At 45.7% G+C, this 22,411-nt stretch overlaps 1 protein-coding gene across 2 annotated transcripts in view; it reads left to right on the top strand.

The window, feature by feature from the left end:
- Window positions 1-22,411, top strand: part of CENPE (centromere protein E) — a 206,619-nt gene that overhangs the window by 101,840 nt on the left and 82,368 nt on the right. For both annotated transcript variants that reach the window (XM_069743668.1, XM_069743664.1), the window contains exons 33-37: window positions 397-546; window positions 2,208-2,414; window positions 3,076-3,180; window positions 3,276-3,548; window positions 7,381-7,485. In XM_069743668.1, coding sequence (XP_069599769.1) covers window positions 397-546; window positions 2,208-2,414; window positions 3,076-3,180; window positions 3,276-3,548; window positions 7,381-7,485 — 840 coding nt within the window. The remainder of the gene's footprint in view (window positions 1-396; window positions 547-2,207; window positions 2,415-3,075; window positions 3,181-3,275; window positions 3,549-7,380; window positions 7,486-22,411) is intronic.

Raw genomic sequence — 22,411 nt, 5'->3', positions numbered from 1 at the left:
TTGCGAAATTTTCAAAAATTTTCGCTATATTTCCGTTTTTTTCACAAATAATCGCAAGTAATATCAAAGAAATTTTACCACTATCATGAAGTACAATATGTCACGAGAAAACAATGTCAGAATCACCAGGATCCGTTGAAGCGTTCCAGAGTTATAACCTCATAAAGGGACAGTGGTCAGAATTGTAATAATTGGCCCGGTCCATAACGTGCAAACCACCCTTGGGGTTAAAGGACTCTGCAGATCGGAGAGGAGCAATATGAGACCACTAACCAGTCTCTCATTCTTTCTGTGGGGCCAAATGTATACTTACAAAGCCGCACATTATAAATTAGATTTGAATATTTAAAATATGCCCTTACCAGAAAGTAAAGCTATTTTATTCTTTTAATCTAGTCTACTAGAACCCAGGAAGAGCTACAGAGATGCCAAGAAGAATTACACCAGCACATCACTTTGGTTACTAATCTGAGAATGGAGGCTTCCTGCAGTACCCCGAAAGTAGAAAAGGAAACAATAACAGACTTGACTCCATCCTTGGAAGAGGTAGATTTAACCCCTTTTTGTATGACCAGAATTATGTATTGGATGTAATAGGACTGATTGTATATTTTATTGTGACTTTTTGAGCAGATTTAATAGTTTTGCATATGGACTACTGTTCTTTTAGGTACTTGACTTAAAAGAAAACCCTCAATATCAACAGCTTCTAAAAAAGAAAAACACTTGAGCTGGAAAAAAACAATTTAAGCTCAGAAGTAAAAGGCCTTATGGACGTTAAGGAAACTCAGTCAAAAGTTGTTTCCTTGCAAAATGAAAATCTGGAAGCTGAAATGCAACTTGTTGTTCTTCAGCAGTGCATTGAGCAGCCATGTGGATTGCTGTTAAGGGAACTAGAGAAAAAAAAATATATGGGGTATATATCAGTTATTGCTTTATGAATTCAGCGATCGTTGATCTGCTAAACTGCTTCCTAAATAGTTTTTTTGATCTATTGTTCTGCTTATTTGGACATTTTGCTTTCAGAGTCCAAGCGCATGGATTCTAATGACATTTTACCCCCAGCTAATTATATAATACTAGATGGTGGCCCGATTCTAACGTATCGGGTATTCTAGAATATGTATGTAGTATATAGCACAGGCTACGTACTATATTGCACAGTGACGTAGTATATAACAGAGCTACGTAGTATATAACACAGCCACGTAGTATATAACATAGCCATTAGTGTATTGCACAGGTATGTAGTATATTGTAGAGCCACGTAGTATATTGTAGAGCCACGTAGTATTTCTCTATCGCCTTTCATTGGGGGACACAGGAACCATGGGTGTATGCTGCTGCCACTAGGAGGCTGACACTATGCAAATAAAAAAAGTTAGCTCCTCCTCTGCAGTGTACACCCTACCGACAGGAAGTAGGATATTCAGTTTAGCTTAGTGTCAGTAGGAGGTGGACACGGGTCTTTCATTAGACGCTTATCTACCTCAATGTGCCACGTAGTATATTGTAGAGCCACGTAGTATATTGTAGAGCCACGTAGTATATTGTAGAGCCACGTAGTATATTGTAGAGCCACGTAGTATATTGTAGAGCCACGTAGTATATTGTAGAGCCACGTAGTATATTGTAGAGCCACGTAGTATATTGTAGAGCCACGTAGTATATTGTAGAGCCACGTAGTATATTGTAGAGCCACGTAGTATATAACAGTCACATAGTGTATTTCACAGCTATGTAGTATATTGGTCAGCGACGTAGTGTACGCTGACCAATGTACTACATATACGCAGCATCAATAGTAAAAAGTTGGGCACACAGGGTTAATAGCTGCGGTAACAGAGTGCGTTACACCACGGTCCGATAACACTGGCATTAACCCTGTGTGAGCGCTCAGCGCTGACTGCAGGGCACTAAAGCAGCGACTATGGCCGTCGCTGAATCGTCGTGGGCGTTTTTCCACGACCAATCAGCCACTTGGATTTCCATGACAGAGGCCGCAACCAATGAATATCCGTGACAGACACAGACTGAAGTGACCCTTAGACAATTGTATAGTAGATAACTGGGGGTAAGAAATCATTAGAATCCAAGAGCGAGGACTCTAAAAAACAAAATGTCCAAATAAGCGGAGCAATGCATCAAGGATATCCCCAAGATGTCCATTTCCCTTTTTATACCTTTTTTATTAAAAAATGTTGCAGAACACTGAAGATGGCAACTTGCAAGACATGGAAGCGCAGTTTGCATTCTTGAGTAATGAGAAATCAAAGATTGAGGAAAAGCTTCTCCATCTTCAGCAACACATGGAAATGATGACAAATGAAAGCAATGAGCTGAGGGTCACAATTCAGAGTCTGCAGTCAGAAAGGGACCAACTGAAGGAAGACCTTGGAGAGAATGTACAAATGGCAAGTATTGGTTTTTGAATGATCTCTTATTAAAAGGTTGGGGGGTTTGTTACTTGTGGTGGTTTGTTTATTTTTAAACTTTGTGTAAGCGTTTTAATATCGCTGCCTCAGGAGCTTGTGACATTGTACAGTTCATTAATAATTAAGGATGATTCTTCCAATCACTGCAACCTGTCGGCAGTTTTTACCCCACTAAATGTCCCCTGCTAGTTTATATTATGGGGATAACCTTTCTGATTATGCACCTATATGCATTTCTTTGTGTGTTTTGCATTATTTTCTTCAAATACTACAGATGTGGTTTCCCCTTTCTGGCTGAAATACGTAATCTCAAGGCAACTCTGAAGAGCTCACGTGTATGTGCAGCACACCCATGAAGCTGAGGCCATGCGATTACACGTGCGGGATGCAGATGGACCTGCCTTGGGATTACGCGTCTCTGCCTGAGGGATGTCGTATACCAATGATAAACTACCTCCATAAGATATGAAGCTATACAGATTTTGTATTTCTGCATTATGTTCAGTAACCTCCTGAGCTCCTATGAATTAGTAGTGTTTATTTAATGAGGCAAACGATCTTGACATGGTGCCTTTAATTACAGCAAGTTGCCTTATGAATTGTGAGCAGTTTCTGAGTCGTCTTGTGTCTTCTTCCTTAGTCTATAGAAACTCGGGATGATCTTAGAAAGGCACAAGACGATCTTCAGCAGCAGATACAGATGGTAGAAGAGCTAACATGTAAAACTACATCTTTAGAACAAAAGGTATGGTGTTGGTATCAATACTATATTTTCTGTTCATATTCCACAGATATGATGTAGCATTTTTGTCTGTTTTATTTGTTTTTTTTCTCTACCAGTTGGCTTCAGTTGAGAACCAATTGCGGGAAACAGTTTTGCTTTTGAAGGAAGCAAATAGTGAGCGAGAGCTTATTGAGCTGTCGAAGGAGAAACTGCTATTAGAACGGGAAGATCTTCACAATGAAATAGAGACCAAAAAATTGGCTCTGGATAAGTGTGAAAAAGAGGGATCTGAAGCTGGCCAAAAAATATCTGACCTAACTGCACAACTGAAAGCTGCGTCCGAGGAGCGGAACAAAATGGAGCTGAGAAATGAAGAATTGCAAAAACTGGTAAAGGACAAAATGAAGCTAAACTTATTGCAATGTTGCTTTAACCGTTTTGCTACCAGGACAATTTTCACACTTGACATAAACACCCCCTCTCCCCACGACTAGTAGAGTAAAATCAAGTTATGCTCCCACACTAATATATCACCTGAAAAGCAATGAAAGTGCCACCTCACACTTTACTTCCAAGGGCACATTCATTTAGTTTTGCATGAAAACATGGGCCCCAATTCATTGTTGTTTTTTTAAAGAAGCACTCCTCCCATCAGCATTTTTATCCTCTTACTATATTGCAATCATCATGTTATATAGCACTGTGTACTTACAGTTGCTCATTTTGCCCTTCTAGAGCAGAGAAAAGAATTAGCTGGGTAGAGGCAAAATAAGCAACTGTAAGTACACAGTGCTGTATAATATGATTGTAATAGATAAAGAAGCACTCCCAAAGTTTTATCCTCTTAAAGTGATTACCCTCTCTACCATCTGGGCTGGACTAAAGGTCTCGGTCTAGAACCATTTATTTATATATATTTTTTTTTTTTTTTACTAAATTCAACAAGTCATATGTTTAAGACCTAGCGGGTCGGGCCTCCACACTGGAATACTCTCTGCCCATTCATGAGTATTAACCACCATCTGGGCAAGGATCTCGCCTTTTATGAGCTTCCCATAGTCTTGGGTATCCTCCTGGGTGCGGTCAAAATAGGCATCTCCATCAGGAAGGGGGCCACGACTTCAGCCCACTGGGAGATCAGCTAACTGTACCGCTCCGCTTTTCTCTCTAACACAGTGAGCAAGGCTTCCATATCGTCCTTCGGACTAATCTTCCTTGGGGCCTACCTGCCCTTGTCCTGGGCTTCTGGGTGGTGGGGGGCATCTCTCGCAGAGAGAGGTTGTAGAATTGGGTTGTCAGTCTGCTGTTGCTGCTGAAACTTGTGCTGTACTTTGAGGATCAGCTACTTCAGTAGTTCCTTCTTCTCTGCGGGCCTGAGTTGCAGCATAGCCGGTTTAATCAGACATGCGGTTTTCTTTGGAGTATGCATCAATTCACACTGGCCGCATTCTCCACCATGTGTAAGGCAGCGGCTTTCACGTTTGTGCGGTAATGAGACAGTGAAGCAAGAAAGTTCAACTTAAATGTCTTTATTTACCAACTTGCAAAATAAATCCAAACATTATCATCAAGTTCACAGCCAGAACGTCCATATCAATCTGTTAGCAACTGCACCACCGTTTGACTCACGGGTGCGGTAATGGCTTTGCTCTAGTCTCTGGATCAGGTCTGTGTTCAATTTCAGAGGCAGGCATACACAAACTTTTGCTCTGCTTCTTGCAAACCAACACACACACCCATCCTTTACCTGAAAGTTTAAATGGAAATTGTGGACATGGGCCACTCCAAGACCCAAAGCGGAGTGAGAGACCTGTCCCACTACCTTCCTACAGATCTCTTCAAAAATAAAAGCCCATGTCCTGTTGTCCTAAATCTGACTTATAATAATTATTTATTATTATTATTAATTTTTATTTCTATAGCGCCAACATATTCCGCAGCACTTTACATTTTAGAGGGGACTTGTACGTACAATAGACATTACAGCACAACAATAAACACATAGATCAAAACCGATACCAAGAGGAATGAGGGCCCTGCTCGCAAGCTTACTATCTATGAGGAAAAGGGGAGACCCAAAAGGTGGATGGTAACAATTGCTTTAGTTAGTCGGACTAGCCAGTGTGTAAAAATCGGGTGTTAATGTAATGCTGCATGAAGCGGTTATCAGCCTAAGTATGTAACAGTACAGACACAGAGGGCTATTAACTGTATAAAGTGTATGAGAACATGATGAGAGGAACCTGGTTATGGTAAAAATTTTGAATGGGCAACACGGGGATAGTTAGATTAATGTGTTGAGACGGTAGGCCAGTCTGAACAAGTGTTTTTATGGCACACTTAAAATTGTGGGGATTAATCGTATTAACCTGGGTAGTGCATTGCAAAGAATTGGCACAGCACTTGTGAAGTCTTGGAGACGGGAGTGGGAGGTTCTGATTATTGAGGATGCTAACCTGAGGTCATTAGCAGAACGCAGGGTACGGGTAGGATGGTAGACTGAGACCAGGGAGGAGATGTAGGGTGGTACTGAGCCATGGAGTGCTTTGTGGGTGAGGGTAATAAGTTTGTACTGGATTCTGGAGTGGATGGGTAACCAGTGTAATGACTGGCACAAGGTAGAGGCATCGGTGTAACGGTTGTTGAGGAATATTATCCTCGCTGCAGCATTAAAGACAGATTGGAGCGGGGAGAGTTTGGTAAGAGGGTGACTGATTAGTAGAGAATTACAATAGTCTGGAAAAACTCTTACTGTTGCTATCATTCATTCTCGTCCAGAGTCGAAAGTAAGAAAAGGCCGCATTCTAGAAATGTTTTTGAGATGCAGGTAACAAGAGCGAGCCAGTGATCGGATGTGGGGGGTGAATGAAAGCTTGGAATAAAGTATGACCCCCCCAAGGCAGCGGGCATGTAGCTTGGGAGTAATGGTGGAACCACACATGGAAATGGCAATGTCGGTCATAGGTAGGTTAGTAGAGGGAGGAAACACAAGGAGTTGACAATTACTGGTGTTTTCTAAAAAGGCAGGCGTGATATCTGGAGAAGTGTATAATTGTGTGTCATCAAGGTAGAGATGGTGCTGAAAACCAAATCTACTGATTGTTTACTGCCCCTATTGGTCAAACAAAGAGAAGAGGATGGTGCCTAGGACTGATCCTTGAGGAACCCCAACAGTAAAGGTACCTTCACACATAACGATTTCGTTAACGATATCGTTGCTTTTTGTGACGTAGCAACGATATCGTTAACGAAATCATTATGCGTGACAGCGACCAACGATCAGTCCCCTGCTGGGAGATCGTTGGTCGCTGGGAGTGATCAGGACCTTTTTTTTTTTTAATCGCTGATCACCCGCTGTCATCGCTGAATCGGCGTGTGTGACGCCGATCCAGCGATGTGTTCACTGGTAACCAGGGTAAATATCGGGTTACTAAGCGCAGGGCCGCGCTTAGTAACCCAATGTTTACCCTGGTTACCCGGGGATTTCGGCATCGTTGGTCGCTGGAGAGTGGTCTATGTGACAGCTCTCCAGCGACCACACAACGACCTAAACAGCGACGCTGCAGTGATCGGCATCGTTGTCTATATCGCTGCAGCGTCGCTAAATGTGACGGTACCTTTAGGAGAAGATGAGGAGGAGGAGGAGGAGCCAGCAAAAGATGGTGAAGGAGCTGTCAGAGAGATAGGAGGAGAACCAGGAGAGAACGGTATCCTTGAGGCCGATGGAGCGGAGCATAGTAAGGAGGAGCTGATGATCTACAGTGTCGAATGCTGCAGAGAGATCCAGGAGAATTCGCAGGGAGCAGTGACCATTAGATTTAGTGGTTTCATCATCAAATAGCTTGACCAAGTCCACACTCATTCTTATTTTACATTGTAACCACATCTGTGGTTGTAATTACAAAGCTCTCCTGTGGGTTCAGTATGTTTCTATGTAGAACCTGGGGTCACCTAACTGTTGTACAGTATACGATTGACATCACTGCCTCACAGGGCGTATAGGAGTCTAGGCAAAAAACCTCACATAATCCTCAATTATGTAAATCTGGACTATACCTGTAGCCATTCGAGTTACTGAATCAAAACATGCCCTTCTTAGTTGAAGGGTTCATTAGAAGTGCATCTAAACTCCCCACTTTTAGTATAGGTTGCCTGATTTTAAGAGTGGCTGTTTCCATCTTTTTATAGGAATGAGGTTTAATGGCATTTTTCACCCTTCAGTCTACAGAAATCCAAGATGATCTTCTAAAGGCTCAAGAAGAACTTCAGCAGCAGAAGCATAGAGTGGAAAAGCTGACAAATGATATTTCATTACTTGAAGAAAAGGTATGACTTTCCCCATTGTAAGTCGCTGAATAGCAGCCATGTTTGCAGGGATGTCTCACTTGTTTTTGTTGGGGTACATATATATTTATCTATATATCTATCTCCACAAAGACCTTCGCTAGAGGGAGAATTAGAAGAAAAAAATTCATTTCCTGGATAAACTGCTGAAGACAGATGTGTTTTTGGTGTGCAGTATGTGAGTTCTCTGCTTGCAGACCAACTGGGTTTTTCTTTAGGGTCTTCTAAAACTTAAACTGAACCTGTCACTAGGTTTGATACGGCCATCACCTTTCAGGACTGATATGCAGCATTCTATACTGCCCCCAACCCGACCTGCAACAGAAGAAAAATAACTTTCTTTCGCCTCATTGGGGGGACACAGGACCATGGGTGTATGCTGTTGCCACTAGGAGGCTGACACTAAGTTAATACAAAGAAATTTAGCTTCTCCCCTGCAGTATACACCCTCATGCTGGCTTCTAGAGAACCAGTTCTTACTTAGTGTGTCCATAGGAGGCACACTGGTCTGCTATTCAGACCAAAAGCTTTTTTTTTTCTTTATTTTAATTTTTAAGATTTTTTTTTTTTACCTGGATGAAGGCTCCAATCTCCCCAAACCAACAACAGGCGAGCATGTGGAGTGTTGCCTCGAAGTATCCTCTCCTGCGACATGGGATGCCATGCCTAGGCTGATTTTTAGAGGCGAAGAGTCTCTTAAAGGGCACCGATCTCCCTGCTCCTTCAACAGACCAGCACATGGAGTGTCGCCCCCATGTTTCTCTATCGCCTCTCATTGGGGGACACAGGAACCATGGGTGTATGCTGCTGCCACTAGGAGGCTGACACTGCACAAAAAAAGTTAGCTCCTCCTCTGCAGTGTACACCCCACCAACTGGCATTATGTACTTCAGATTAGCTTAGTGTCAGTAGGAGGTGGACACGGGTCTTTTATTAGACCCTTATCTACCTCAATGTGCGTCGTTTTCTTACAGGTTTTCCGGAGGGATACAGGGTGAACAGTCACACCTGTAATCCCACAATACGGACTGTGAGTACAGCGTCTACTGCCACCCCATATCCTCATAGATCCCTCAGCAGGACCAAGATCCTAGCACACAAGCGTGCTCAGAAATCCGGTCCTGCATCCGTCCCCTACCCTCTCGCCCACCAGAGCCTTTCGGTTGCGGAAATGAGGACGTCCATCTGCTCCCTGGACGTCTCATTCCTCTTCAGGTTAGTAACGGCGTGGGATGTTTAAGGTGAATGTTTTCCCCATTCCATCCCATCCCAGATCTTCAAATGGGGCGCTTTATTGAGGGGATCTCACTGGTCACCGCCTGTTGCATGCGGGCAGCTGCACGCAGATGTAGGGGCCTTTTTCAGCCGCACGGGCTGGGATCGCGTTGTCGTGCGGCGGCCGCGCTTCTTTCTGTCTGCTGCGCCGCTTCCGTGGCTGCGGCCGTTCTGCCTCCTGTTCCGACGCGGCGGCCTTTACAGGCTACCGTGCAACTTCTTGCCCCTGCGACCGCGCAGTTCCGGCCGCCCTTAGCGGCTGGCCTGCCATCTGTGCCAGCGCAGCGGCCTTGGCAGGCCGGCGCGCCGCTTCGAGCCCCTGCGGCCGCTCTCTTCCAGCCGCTCTCAGCGGCTGCGATGCCATTGTTCCAGCGCGGCAGCCTTGGCAGGCTGCCGCGCCGCTTCCTACCTGCGAGGCACGGTTCCGGCGCCGCGGTCTTGCACTCGCGGTCGCCGGCCTCTAATTTAGGCCCCGGTTTCTGCCCGGGCCTATTTCCGGTGCTGTGACTCCACCCACTTCAGTCTTTGATCGGGCGGGCTTTTCTCCCGCCCGACAATCTCCCACAGTGGTCACCACCTTTTTCTTCGCCCACCGGCACCATTTTGGGACTCCTGAGTGCACGAGTCCTCTCTACTCTGTACCGCTGTTTGGCGCCACATCTCGGGGTCATTCGGTTCCCACCTTTTCGGATTGCGGCAGGAGCTCATACCATATATTTGCAAAGTGTGGAGGGCACATGAAACAAACATCAAATACTGGAACGGGATCAATCCCACAGCATACAGAGAAACTGGTAAATACACAAAAAAAAAAAAATGCGCTGATAGGGAGACCACCATAATATAATGAAATTATTTTTATTTAGAAAAAAGTGCACACAGACCTACAATATAAATATAAAAACAGTACTCTTAGATGTAAATTTCCCCCTGCTCCTCCACACCCCCCCCCCCCCTACACCTTCTTCCCCGATCAATCAAACAAAATGGCAAATAATCAACATTAAGGTTGTGATTACAAAGAATATTAACCAGTACATAAACTATGTCCTCTATGTCTCAGAAAACCACCATGAGGCATAACAAACGACCCAGCCTGCAGTAGCAATATGAGGCCTAAGGAGGCTAAAGGTACCGTCACACTCAGCGACGCTGCAGCAATATAGACAACGAGCCGATTGCTGGAGCGTCGCTGTTTAGGTCGTTGTAGAGACGTCAAACACGGCAACTCCAGAACGATGCAGGAGCGATCCAGTGACGTAACGGCGACTCACTTATCGTTCTCGCTGGTTGTTAGCTCCATGTAAAACGTTGCTGGCATCGTTGCTTTTGATGTCAAACATGACGATACACGCCGACCTGACGACGAAATAAAGTTCTGGACTTCTAGCTCCGACCAGCGATGGCACAGCAGGATCCAGATCGCTGCTGCGTGTCAAACACAACGAGATCACTATCCAGGACGCTGCAACGTCACGGATCATTGTCGTTCTCGTTGCAAAGTTGCTGAGTGTGACGGTACCTTAATGGTGGAAAGATACCAACACACCAAGAACTGTAACCTTGAACATGAATAAACATGAGATGTAAACAATTCACACATATACCCCTGGCAGATAAATAGTCAACATAAAGCACGACCAATGCAGAACCAAACAAGGGGAAAACAAGAAAATAGGGAAGAGTAATATGTTACACAAGATGGTAGAAGCCTGCAGGCTGCTGGGTGATCCTATACCAGATAACAGGAGCCACAATGTAGAGCAGGAGAGAGGGAGGTGGGGGGACCGAAGCCCAACGCGTATCACCACACAAAGGTGGCTTCGTCAGGGGCAGAGAAAGTATGTCTGTGGCACAGCACAGGTGTCTATTTATATACAAATGCAAATGGAAACACATACCGGAGTCAGAGATTTGCATCAGCTGCAGGAGCGCCGAAATGTTCGGAAACGTGGCCAGCTGATCAAGTCCGCGTACCCTAGTGCGCAGGTGCCGAACACTTAAACAGATATCTCGGCTGCGCACGCATCAGAGAGGTCATATTGAGTTGTAGTCCTGCTTGCGCGTGCGCCAGTCAGAGGAATACAGCCATTATAATGGCCCCAGAACCAGGACGGCTGGAAGCTGAATAGTGCGGGCAAAAGCAGACCTGATCCATGCGCATGCGCTGTATGGAGACGCATAAATTTATATATTAAGGACAGAGGTGTTCGTCGCAACTATAAAGGCGCCGAAATGGCCAGAAATGTGATGCGCTAATCAACAGGTGCGCGGGTGTCGTACAAAAAAAAGTTAGTGATAGTCGAAGAGACTGCCGATGCCAGAGACAATGGGCCTACCTGGTGGTGCAGTGAGAGACTTGTGCACTTTAGGAAGTGCATAAAACGTTGGAATAATGGTGAAGGCGAGGTCAAGAAATGAACTTCCTTTTTCGTCAAAATGTTCTCATGAAAGGCCCTGTTGATGAGATGGTCAATTTTATCCTTAAAAAAATCAGTAGGGTCAGAAGGTAACACACAACATTCTAACCTCCTGGAGTTGACGCAGTACTTCACCCATATACAATTCATGAGGCCAGAGAACCACATTGCCCCCTTTATCGGCCTCATGCACTACAAAGTCTTTATTGTTTAAGTTCTCAAGAGCCCTTCTTTCAACCTCACTAAAATTATTGTGCCTATGTGGGTCCAATTTCAGATGGTTAATATCGGAATATACCTTACCAAAAAAATCTGAACAGCCAGAAAAAGGGAAAACTATGGGGTGGCCTGTGAAGGTAATCGCCTGGAGAAATGGTTCCCTGTTGATGAGCCCTCATTTTCTTGTAATAGTTCAAGGAGATCTGTAAACACTTGTCTGTCACCAGCTGAAAAAGATTCTAGAAGAGGGTTGATAGTACAACAATTTAAATGTTAGTTGACAACAAAAAAGATAAAGATCCTTGATTAAAATGAATTTTTTGAGTCTATTCATGGGTGAAAAAGACAAGCCCTTGGATAGGACACGTCTCTCCACATCAGACAATTCATAAGTTGAAAGATTTATGATTTGTAAATCGCCATTCGAGATGTTTCTTGAACCAGTTATTGTCTCTTGTTGTGGCAGGTTACTCGCTTGAATGTGGGGGACCAATTTCTCTGTGGGCGATTCTTCCTTTTGTAGATGTCTGTTCTTTCTCCTGACCCTCCGGCGGCGCCTTCTGCGTCGCTGGGGTCGGAGGATAAAAAATCACTGGATGACATGTCTGTTCTTGATAACAAAGTAGTTGTCTGTTGTACCTCTCTGGTGGCAAAACGTTTATTCCCTCGATGGGACCATTTATAGGCACGCCCCCTACTATAGTCAATTTTGTCTCTCTGAAATTTCTCTTTTCCTCTGAATGATCTTTCTCAAACTGGTCTATCACAGTCTTCAGCTGTTGTTGAAAGGGGATAACTTCGGAGCTCATACCACTTTCCTGCCTAAAGGGCTACTTCTCACCGGAGGTCCGTCCCGCAAGCCGGACCGCTTCCGCCACTTGGAATCCGTTTTCGTCTGCCGTGAGTAGCTCTGCACTGCAGACTGACACTCCCTTCTGCCCCCCTGTCCCCTAACCCTCTGGCATTTTCTTCAGGGACCCTTCAAGATGTCTTCCTCTAAAGGAGGCTGCTCTCGTCCTCCTACTTCTTCCTCTTCTTAATCTGCCTTAGTCAAATACTTTGCATGTTCGTCTTGTAACTGCAAACTTCCCTCAGGTCAGTCCTCTCCACTCTCAGGCCTGCAGCAACCCGATCGTGCCCACCACCCAGGATCCCCTGGCCGCTCCGCTTGAGTGATACCCCTACCCCAGGCTGGGCTTCCTCTCTGCCACAATCGGTAGCGGATCTAACTCTGGTGTCCCAAACTCTGGTGTCCGTGCTCGATCGTTTTTCCCCTGCAGGCTCCCGTAGTTGCCAGCGGGTCGCAGGAGCCTCCGTCCGAGCCCTCCATTATAAGCAACAAAGGTCCAGACTGGAATGCCGGTCTGAGTCCTCTTCTCGCTCTATCTCACCACACGGTCTTCCTCTGCGGTCGGCTTCCTCCTGATCCTCCTCCCCTGAGTCAGGCGAGGCGTTCTCTGATGCGCCCTCGGAGGATATTTCGGAGCTGGATTCTAACCAAATCGCTACCATGAGGGATATGGTTCAGAATCTCATCGGAGCGATTAAATCAAACCTGTGGCATTAAGGATTTCTCTACGGAACCCGCAGATCAGGCAGTTTCGTTTAGACGGGCTAAACCACCTTTCAAGTTTTTCGCTCCTCACCCTGAATTCGAGGAGATTATGAACAGAGAAAGAGAGAATCCGACCAGATGTTTTCAGAGGGGAAAACGCCTTGGCGTTTTATATCCTTTCTCCAGAACTTGCCACCAATTGGACTGTTTTTCCCTCGGTGGATCCCCCAGTTTCCAGGCTCTCCACCAACACGGTGCTCCCACTTTCCAGCGGAGCATCTCTGATGGATTCTAACGATAGTCATAAAATCCTTTGCGAAGTCAGCCTTTGAAGTGGCTGCAGCTACTCTATGCCCTGCTTTCGCTTCCACGTGGGTTTCAAAATCCATATCCAAATGGGTCAAACAACTCGGTCGAGGGTTCTTGGACGGGGCTGCACCCGGACAGCTGGCAGTTTGCCAACCAGATTTCTCACGCGGGTGAATACCTGGTCTCCGCTTCTCTGGATGCCGCATCTTGTGCGGCTCAGGCATCCAGCAATCCTGTTGCCATCCGCCGGACCATTTGACTCAAGGCCTGGCAGGCGGACTTGTCTTCCAAAAGTCCCTTACCAGCCTGCCTTTTCAATGCTCACGTCTTTGTTTCTAAGCTGGACCAAATCATTAAGGATGCCACCGGGGGTACAAGTTCTCTTCTTCCACAGACTAAACCTCACCGCCCTCCTCCTAGACGGCAATTTCGGTCCTTTCAGCCTGTTCGTCGCTTCGCAGCGTCAAACTCCTTTTCCCAGCAGCAACAGAGGCCACAGGCACGCCAAGAGAACACAGTATCCCTTAGGCCCACTCCTTCCTGGCGTTCTTGCTACTCCTAGGGTAGATCCTCCAGGACTGGAAGATCCACCTCGGCATGACTCTCGGCAAGACCCCAGACCACTTCCCAGGCTGGGCGGCCGTCTCCTCTTCTTCAGGGACGTCTGGATCTCCTCAGTAGAGGACGCATGGGTCAGGGAAGTTGTATCCTCGGGTTACAAAATAGAGTTCGTTTCACGACCCCGGGATCGTTTCTTCGAATCCCGACCTCCAAGAGACCCCACTCTAGTTCTGGGCTTCTTCGCAGCCATCGCTTCTCTCCTCAAAGCCGGGGGTGATCGTTCCCGTCCCAGAAAAAGAAAAGTTCACAGGTTCCTATTCAAATCTTTGTGGTACCGAAAAAAGGCGGCAGGGTTCGTCCCTTTCTGGATCTCAAATTGCTGAACAAGAGAGTTTGTCTGAATCACTTCAGGATGGAATCCCTTCGTTCAGTAATTGCTTCCATGGAGGCTCAGGAAATTCTGTGTTCCATAGATATTCAGGACGCCTACCTCAATGTTCCGATATTCCCAGGACATCAGATTCCTGCGCTTTGTGGTGCTCCAGGACCATTTTCAGTTTGTCGCCCTGCCGTTCGGCTTGCAACTGCTCCCAGGGTTTTCACGAAGATCATGGTGGCGCTGATGGCCATCTTGAGGGTCAGAGGCCTGGTTCTGTTTCCATACCTCGACGACATTCTCATCAAGGCTCCGTCTTTTTCTCAGGCTCACAAAAGTCTGTCCATCATCCTCGACACCCTAGCCCGCTTTGGGTGGCTGGTCAACCGGAAGAAGTCCTGCCTTATTCCTTCTCAGCAGGGTGGATAAAAATCAATATTTAAAAAAAAAAAAAAAAAATCGGATTTTTTTCAATAAACTGCTTTTTGAGGAAAATATTTTACCATCCAAAGGTTCTTCCATCATGAGATAAAGCAGAGTTGTTTAACTCGGTAGAATAAATGCTGTATATATGTAACATTCACAATGCCATGCTCTTCCAGAGGTTTCTGTAGGATTCTCCTATATTATCACAGACGCTCGCTTTACTTACGCAGTTCTCAAAACTGAATTTGACTCCGCAGAGGTCCCAGCCTCTTCTTCATGGCAAAAATGTTACAACATGAACAGAGTTGAGAAAAAGACCTTAATCCTATTGTTCTACAAACCTATCAATACAGAATCAACCCCTTCAGTGCCAAGTCCAAGAAGTTAAACAATGTTTGTGATTGTTTGGAGTGGAATAGATCTGCACAACACTAGAAGAATGTGAATCTAAGTGTGAGGAGGAGGAAGGGCAAGCAGACAAGAAAATGAAACTTTGAGCACAATACTGCAGCATAGCCACAGACAGACAAGTCTGGATCTGTTTGTGTGTACGATCTGAGGTTTATTACATTCTTTCCTTATAATGGCAGCAGGCCGTAAAAGAGACCCAGTTTGGGAATGAGTCATCTTCATCACCGCACTTCTCATGATGTTGCCTCATTCGCGCCACCAGGCCTTGCATCGTTTGCATTTTGCACGCATGCCTGCCTTACCGATAGGTGAAGGAGCTTCATTAAAATATTCCCAAACTGGGTCTCTTTTACGGCCTGCTGCCATTATAAGGAAAGAATGTAATAAACCTCAGATCGTACACACAAACAGATCCAGACTTGTCTGTCTGTGGCTATGCTGCAGTATTGTGCTCAAAGTTTCACTTTCATTTTCTTGTCTGCTTGCCCTTCCTCCTCCTCACACTTAGATTCACATTCTTCTTGTGTTGTGCAGATCTATTCCCCTCCAAACAATCAAAAACCTATTGTCTAACTTCTTGGACTTGGCACTGAAGGGGTTGATTCTGTATTCATAGGTTTGTAGAACAATAGGATTAAGGTCTTTTTCTCAACTCTGTTCATGTTGTAACATTTTTGCCGTGAAGAAGAGGCTGGGACCTCTGCGGAGTCAAATTCAGTTAGTAAGGCTTGATTTAAATCAAAGTTTCTACCTGACTAGTGATTTAAATCGTGATTTAAATCAGTTAGATTTGAATCAAATCTACCCTGCTTCTCAGTGCATTGTTTTTCTGGGCATGCTCTTCAACACTCGTCAGACCAAAGTCTTCCTTCCCAAAGACAAGAAATCCATCCTTCGTTGGGACGTACGCTTGCTCCAGGGTCCTCGGATTCCCTCCTTCCGATCGGCCATGAAGGTTCTGGGGAGGATGGTAGCAACATTGGAGCGATTCCCTTCGCCCAATTTCACTCGCGACCTGTTCAGCAAGCCATCTTGTCTCTTTGGGACAGGTCTGTCTTCTCCATGGATCGTCCAATCCGACTCTCTCCCTGGGTCAAACTGTCTCTTAACTGGTGGCTGACCTCCCCTCTCATCTCCTAGGGCAAGTCCTTCCTTCCAGTTCACTGGCAAATGGTGACGACTGACGCCAGCCTGCTCGGCTGGGGTGCGGTTTTTCGACACCTGACTGTTCAGGGTCGTTGGTCGGCGCAGGAGTCAACTCTGCTGATCAATGTCCTCGAGATTCGGGCCATCTTTCTGTCCCTTCGTCACTGGGAAAGGATTCTCAGGGGTCTACCAATCCGAATCCAGACGGACAATGCCACTGTGGTGGCATATGTCAACCATCAGGGGGGAAACTCTGAGCTCCTTGGCCCTGGCCGAGGTATCAAAGATTCTACTCTGGGCAGAGGCAACGGTGATATCCGCGGTGCATATCCCCGGTGTGGACAAGTGGGCCGCCGACTTCCTCAGACGCAAGGGTCTCGCGGCAGGGAAATGGTCCTTGTATCAGGAGGTCTTCCATCAGATTTGTCTTCGATGGGGGACTCCAGATGTGGACCTCACGGCGTCCCGAATGAACAGGAAGGTTCCTCGGTTCGTATCCAGGTCTCACGACCCTCTCGCAGTGGACGTCGACACTCTGGCCATTCCTTGGTCGCAGTTCTTGCTGCCCTATCTGTTCCCACCCCTTCCCTTGCTTCCCAAGCTGTTGAAAAGATCAAAGCGGAAGGGGTGCCGGTCATTCTGATCGCCCCGGATTGGCCCAGGAGAGCTTGGTTTGCGGAGATTGTCAATCTTCTCGCGGACGCCCCCTGGCGCCTTCCAGACAGACCCTATCTGCAGTATCTGGGTCCGATCTGCCACCCGGATTCTCGGTCGCTCATTTTAATGGCGTGGCTGTTGAGACCGCAGTTCTAAGAGCGTCTGGCCTTTCGGATCGGGTGATTCACACCATCATCCAGGCTCGGAAGCCTTCGTCTTCCAGGATCTATCGTACCTGGAAGGCTTACTTCTGTTGGTGTGAGTCCAACCGCGTTTCACCTATGTCCTTTTCCCTGCCTTCCATCTTGGCCTTCCTTTAGGCAGGACTGGATTCGGGCCTTGCTCTTAGTTCCCTAAAGGGCCCGGTTTCTGCACTCTCTATCCTTTTTCAGAAGATGTTATCTTCTCGGCCACAGGTTAAGACCTTCCTTCAAGGAGTAGCCCATGCTGTCCCTCCGTTCCTGGCCCCTGTGGATTCATGGGATTTAAATCTTGCGCTGGACGCTCTGAGGGGTTCCCCATTTGAGCCTCTCAGGGAGGTTTCCCTGTCAGTTCTATCTTGGAAGGTGGCTTTTCTTGTGGCCATCACTTCTATCCCCCGCGTTTCTGAGTTGGCGGCCCTTTCTTGACGACCTCCTTTCTTGGAGGCCTGAGGACCACCTTGTCCTGGTGGATAACCGTCTTCCTTCCTAAGATGGTTTCCACTTCAACAAGGACATCGTTCCACCTTCCTTTTGTCCAGCTCTGACATTTTCTGGAGCGATCGTTGAACAAGCTGGACCTTGTCAGGGCAGTGAGGATCTACCTTGCTAGAATGGCCGCTTTCCGGAAGACTGATTCTCTTTTCGTCATTCCTGATGGCACGTGTAGAAGCCTGCCGGCTTCCAAGCAGGGCTGTGGAGTCGGTAAGCCTCAGTTGCGACTCCGACTCCTGAATTTTATCAGGTTCCGACTCCTTCATAAATGGCCATTTCGTAACAATAAGTTTACTGTTGTCAAATATTAACATCGTGCTTATTCAGTTTGTCACCATCCTACAACTAATCAGACCACTTAGAGCAAAAACTATATTTATTAGAATACAATTAGAATATAGCAAATAACTTTTATAAACTTTTATAAACTCTTGTAAGTAAATATGCAATAAACACTGTTATGCAGTTAATAAGAAGAAATCTATGAATTTGTCCTCAGAAAAAGTATTGCCTCTGTCAGATCCTCCTTCATGGATGCCCTCAAATCTGATCTAATTATTTTGAGAGCAGAGAACAACCTCTCTACACTAACTTGGGTTGGTGGCAAAGCAGTAACCACTCGGGCAACATCTCTGACAATGTCAGGATACAGAGGAATCGCTTGTTGCACATGAACAATTCTGCTGAAATGTACTGGCTGTGTTCTTTGATGGGGATGACTCTTCTATGCGGGAACGCTTTGCATGGTCCTTGTGATCCAAATATTTTTCGAAATTAAATTCTTAATCAGTTGATGAGGATGAAGATGTGGCAGGACGACCAAATTCTTCTTGTTCCTCCTGACTGTTCTGCAACCCATTCACCCTTACTATTTCAAAAAGGGCTTATTTTCCTTTAGTTAGCTGTTGATCATCTAGAAGAATCCGATGCATTGGGTCTACATAAACAGCTGCCAAAAGAATGTTATTTTGTAATAGTAGCTCCTCTCTCCGTTTCATTGATGTAGCAATGCCACTTGCAATTAACCCTCCTCTTTGGGACAGGCGAAACATCAGGTTCTTCCACTCCTTTAAAGGTACCGTCACACTAGACGATATCGCTAGCGATCCGTGACGTTGCAGCGTCCTGGCTAGCGATATCGTCCAGTGTGACAGGCAGCAGCGATCAGGCCCCTGCTGTGATGTCGCTGGTCGGGGAAGAAAGTCCAGAACTTTATTTCGTCGCTGGATCTCCCGCTGACATCGCTGAATCGGCGTGTGTGACGCCGATTCAGCGATGTCTTCGCTGGTAACCAGGGTAAACATCGGGTTACTAAGCGCAGGGCCACGCTTAGTAACCCGATGTTTACCCTGGTTACCAGCGTAAAAGTAAAAAAAACAACCACTACATACTTACCTACCGCTGTCTGTCACCGGCGCTCTGCTTCTCTGCACTCCACCTGCACTGACTGTGAGCACAGCGGCCGGAAAGCAGAGCGGTGACGTCACCGCTCTGCTTTCCGGCTGACCGGTGCTCACAGCCAGAGCAGAGAAGCACAGCGCCGGGGACAGACAGCGGTAGGTAAGTATGTAGTGGTTGTTTTTTTTACTTTAACGATGGTAACCAGGGTAAACATCAGGTTACTAAGCGCGTCCCTGCGCTTAGTAACCCGATGTTTACCCTGGTTACCGGCATCGTTGGTCGCTGGAGAGCTGTCTGTGTGACAGCTCTCCAGCGACCAAAACAGCGACGCTGCAGCGATCCGGATCGTTATCGGTATCGCTGCAGCGTCGCTTAGTGTGACGGTACCTTAAGAAAATACCTGGAGTTAAGTCCTCTGGGTGTAATTTTTTTTTTTGTCACTGTCAATGGGTGCTCTAGCAATTTTTCCAGCTCGGTCACCTGATTCCACTGACTTTCATTTAGCGCCAGTTGAGGGTTAGCCATGTCTACAAGAGAGGTTTTCAGTTCAGCCAAGCGCTGAATCATTAAGTACTGCCCCATCGTGTGGCTTGATCAATAATTGCCCCTTTTCCAGCACGTCTCTTCAAAATTGAGTCAACTCTAGGGGTTCTGGCAACAGTAGCCAATTTTTTCACCTTGCCAATCAGTGCAGCAGCATATCCTTCTTGCAGACTGTCTTATAGCCAGCTGTAGCGTATTCACAACACATCGCATGTGATGAATGAAATAACGTATTGACAGTTTCAACAAGATCATCTAAACTATCATGTTGCTGTTCATCTGAAGCAACTTCAGTTTGCTCCTCAGTTACAATACTGTGTTCCTCTATTTCAAACATTTGTGTCTGTGGACCCAGAATGTTCTTCTAGCTGCTGGTCACCATTACTATCATTCATTAGCTTAATAGTACTTATCATATTTGAAGCATTCTTTGCAAAAAAGAAAAAAAAGAGCATGAACTGCACATCCCAAAATCATACGTTGATCTAAAGCCGCTAGGCAAAACTTTATATAACTGAATATGAGGTTTTCAGTTTAACATTCTGATCAGAATGTTAAACTGAAAACCTCATATTCAGTTCTATAATTTTTGCCTAGCGGCTTTAGATCAACGTTTGATTTTGGGATGTGCGGTTCATGCTCTTATTTTTTTTTTTTTTGTTCATATTTGAAGTATTGTCAGTTACGACAGAACTTGCTCTTTAAGTTCATAGTCTTGCAGAACCTTTTCCAAAAAGACCTGGAGAAACTCACTGGTGTGATGAGCTTTGGTGTCTTTTACTGCCAATGTCTTGGTAACTATTTCATTTTTGTCACCAACAAATCGGACATTGATGGCAAAATAGTTCACTCTGTGACGTGTGCAGGCATCCATTTTAAGAAACAGAAAGCGTCCCTTGAGAGTTTTTTAAGCTCTTCCTTTTGTTTAAAAGCTTCTTTGATTACTAATTTTCTAATACTCTCTCTCCAGAGAAGCACCAAGCTTGCGGGCCATTTCCCCATTCAGACACACAAAAACTGGTCATGAAAATAATGAAATGGGCACACTATCCTTTACAACAAGCTCTATGATCTGTTTTTTAAATGTATCTACTGTCATTGTCACAGTAACTTTGTCAATGACAAAATATCTTGCAACTGATGGCGGCAAAGTTCTCTGCTCCTTTATTTGGCTGGAAGAGCTGGGCAATGGTTCATTAGTTTGGATGCAGTCTTTCTCATCTGCTGCTTTCAGTACTTCTGGATGAAAGCGCTGTAAATGTCTATTTAGATTACAAGCTCTGGTAGGAGCATTTTTATCTTTGCCTGAATATGCACTGATCTTGGCTTCACAGCATTTGTTTTCGTCTGGATCATTTGTCATACACTGACATACATAATGTTTTCTATCTTGAGTGATGGTGAAATGTTCAAATACAGCTGATTTAATGTGACGCTTCTTTGACATTCTCAGGTTTTTAATTCTGCATTCACAATCCAAATGACAATTGTTTTTCCTAAAAACAATTGTACAAAATTATTGCCAGGTTGTACAACTGATATAGTGGTCAGTAATACTGTTATTCCTCATGTACTCAGTTAACTGATGCAAAGTTTGTTGAAAGGATAATACTTCTTAAGGTACTGTCACACTAGACGATAGCGCTAGCGATCCGTGACGTTGCAGCGTCCTCGCTAGCGATATCGTCCAGTGTGACAGGCAGCAGCGATCAGGCCCCTGCTGGGAGATCGCTGGTCGGGGAAGAAAGTCCAGAACTTTATTTGGTCGCTGGACTCCCCGTAGACATCGCTGAATCGGTGTGTGTGACACCGATTCAGCGATGTCTTCACTGGTAACCAGGGTAAACATCGGGTAACTAAGCGCAGGGCCGCGCTTAGTAACCCGCTGTTTACCCTGGTTACCAGCGTAAAAAAACAAACAGTACATACTTACATTCAGCTGTCTGTCCCTTGCCGTCTGGTTCCTGCAATGACTGCTGGCCGTAAAGTGAAAGCAGAGCACAGCCACAGCGGTGAGTCACCGCTGTGTGACTCACCGCTGTGCTGTGCTTTCACTTTCACTTTACGGCCAGCAGTCATTGCAGGAACCAGACGGCAAGGGACAGACAGCTGAATGTAAGTATGTACTGTTTGTTTTTTTACGCTGGTAACCAGGGTAAACAGCGGGTTACTAAGCGCGGCCCTGCGCTTAGTTACCCGATGTTTACCCTGGTTACCGGGGACCTCGGGATCGTTGGTCGCTGGAGAGCTGTCTGTGTGACAGCTCTCCAGCGACCAAACAGCGACGCTGCAGCGATCCGGATCGTTGTCGGTATCGCTGCAGCGTCGCTAAGTGTGACGGTACCTTTAGTCTTCCTCTTCTGAGTATCAGCTGTGAGATCAAACATCTAGTCTAGAGGAGGAGCTTTACTACTAAGAATTTGCAACACATTTTTACTTTTTCATACATTGGGGGTTGGGGCAGCATGAGGTTAACCAAGTATAAGATTAGATGAGGGCAGTGGAGAACAGTGACACCCAAGAAGTAAATGTCTCTATCTCCAGCAGAACTGCTTATCACTGTTCATAGTTTGATAGAACATATATATTTGAGTAACATAAAATTAATATGAAAGTTCAATTATGAAATATTAATACATTTTTTTTAAAAGCCAGAGTCGGTACATTTCTACCGACTCCAACCAAAACTAACTCCGACTCTCCGACTCCACAGTCCTGTCAAACAGGCTATTTGACTTGCATATTCATCCTGGAAGCTTGCACCTCTGGCATCTGAAAAGCTCTCTCCACCCGTTCAGTCTCGACTTCCTGGGCAGAGAGAGGGAACGCATCGTCTGAGCAGATATGTAGAGCTGCCACCTGGTCGTCAGTCCATACATTCACCAGGCATTACAGGCTAAATTTCAATAGTGAC

This window comes from Ranitomeya imitator, chromosome 1 (genome assembly GCF_032444005.1).
Source record: "Ranitomeya imitator isolate aRanImi1 chromosome 1, aRanImi1.pri, whole genome shotgun sequence".
In the NCBI taxonomy this organism is placed as follows: domain Eukaryota; kingdom Metazoa; phylum Chordata; class Amphibia; order Anura; family Dendrobatidae; genus Ranitomeya; species Ranitomeya imitator.
This window is presented reverse-complemented; position numbering and strand designations above follow the sequence as displayed.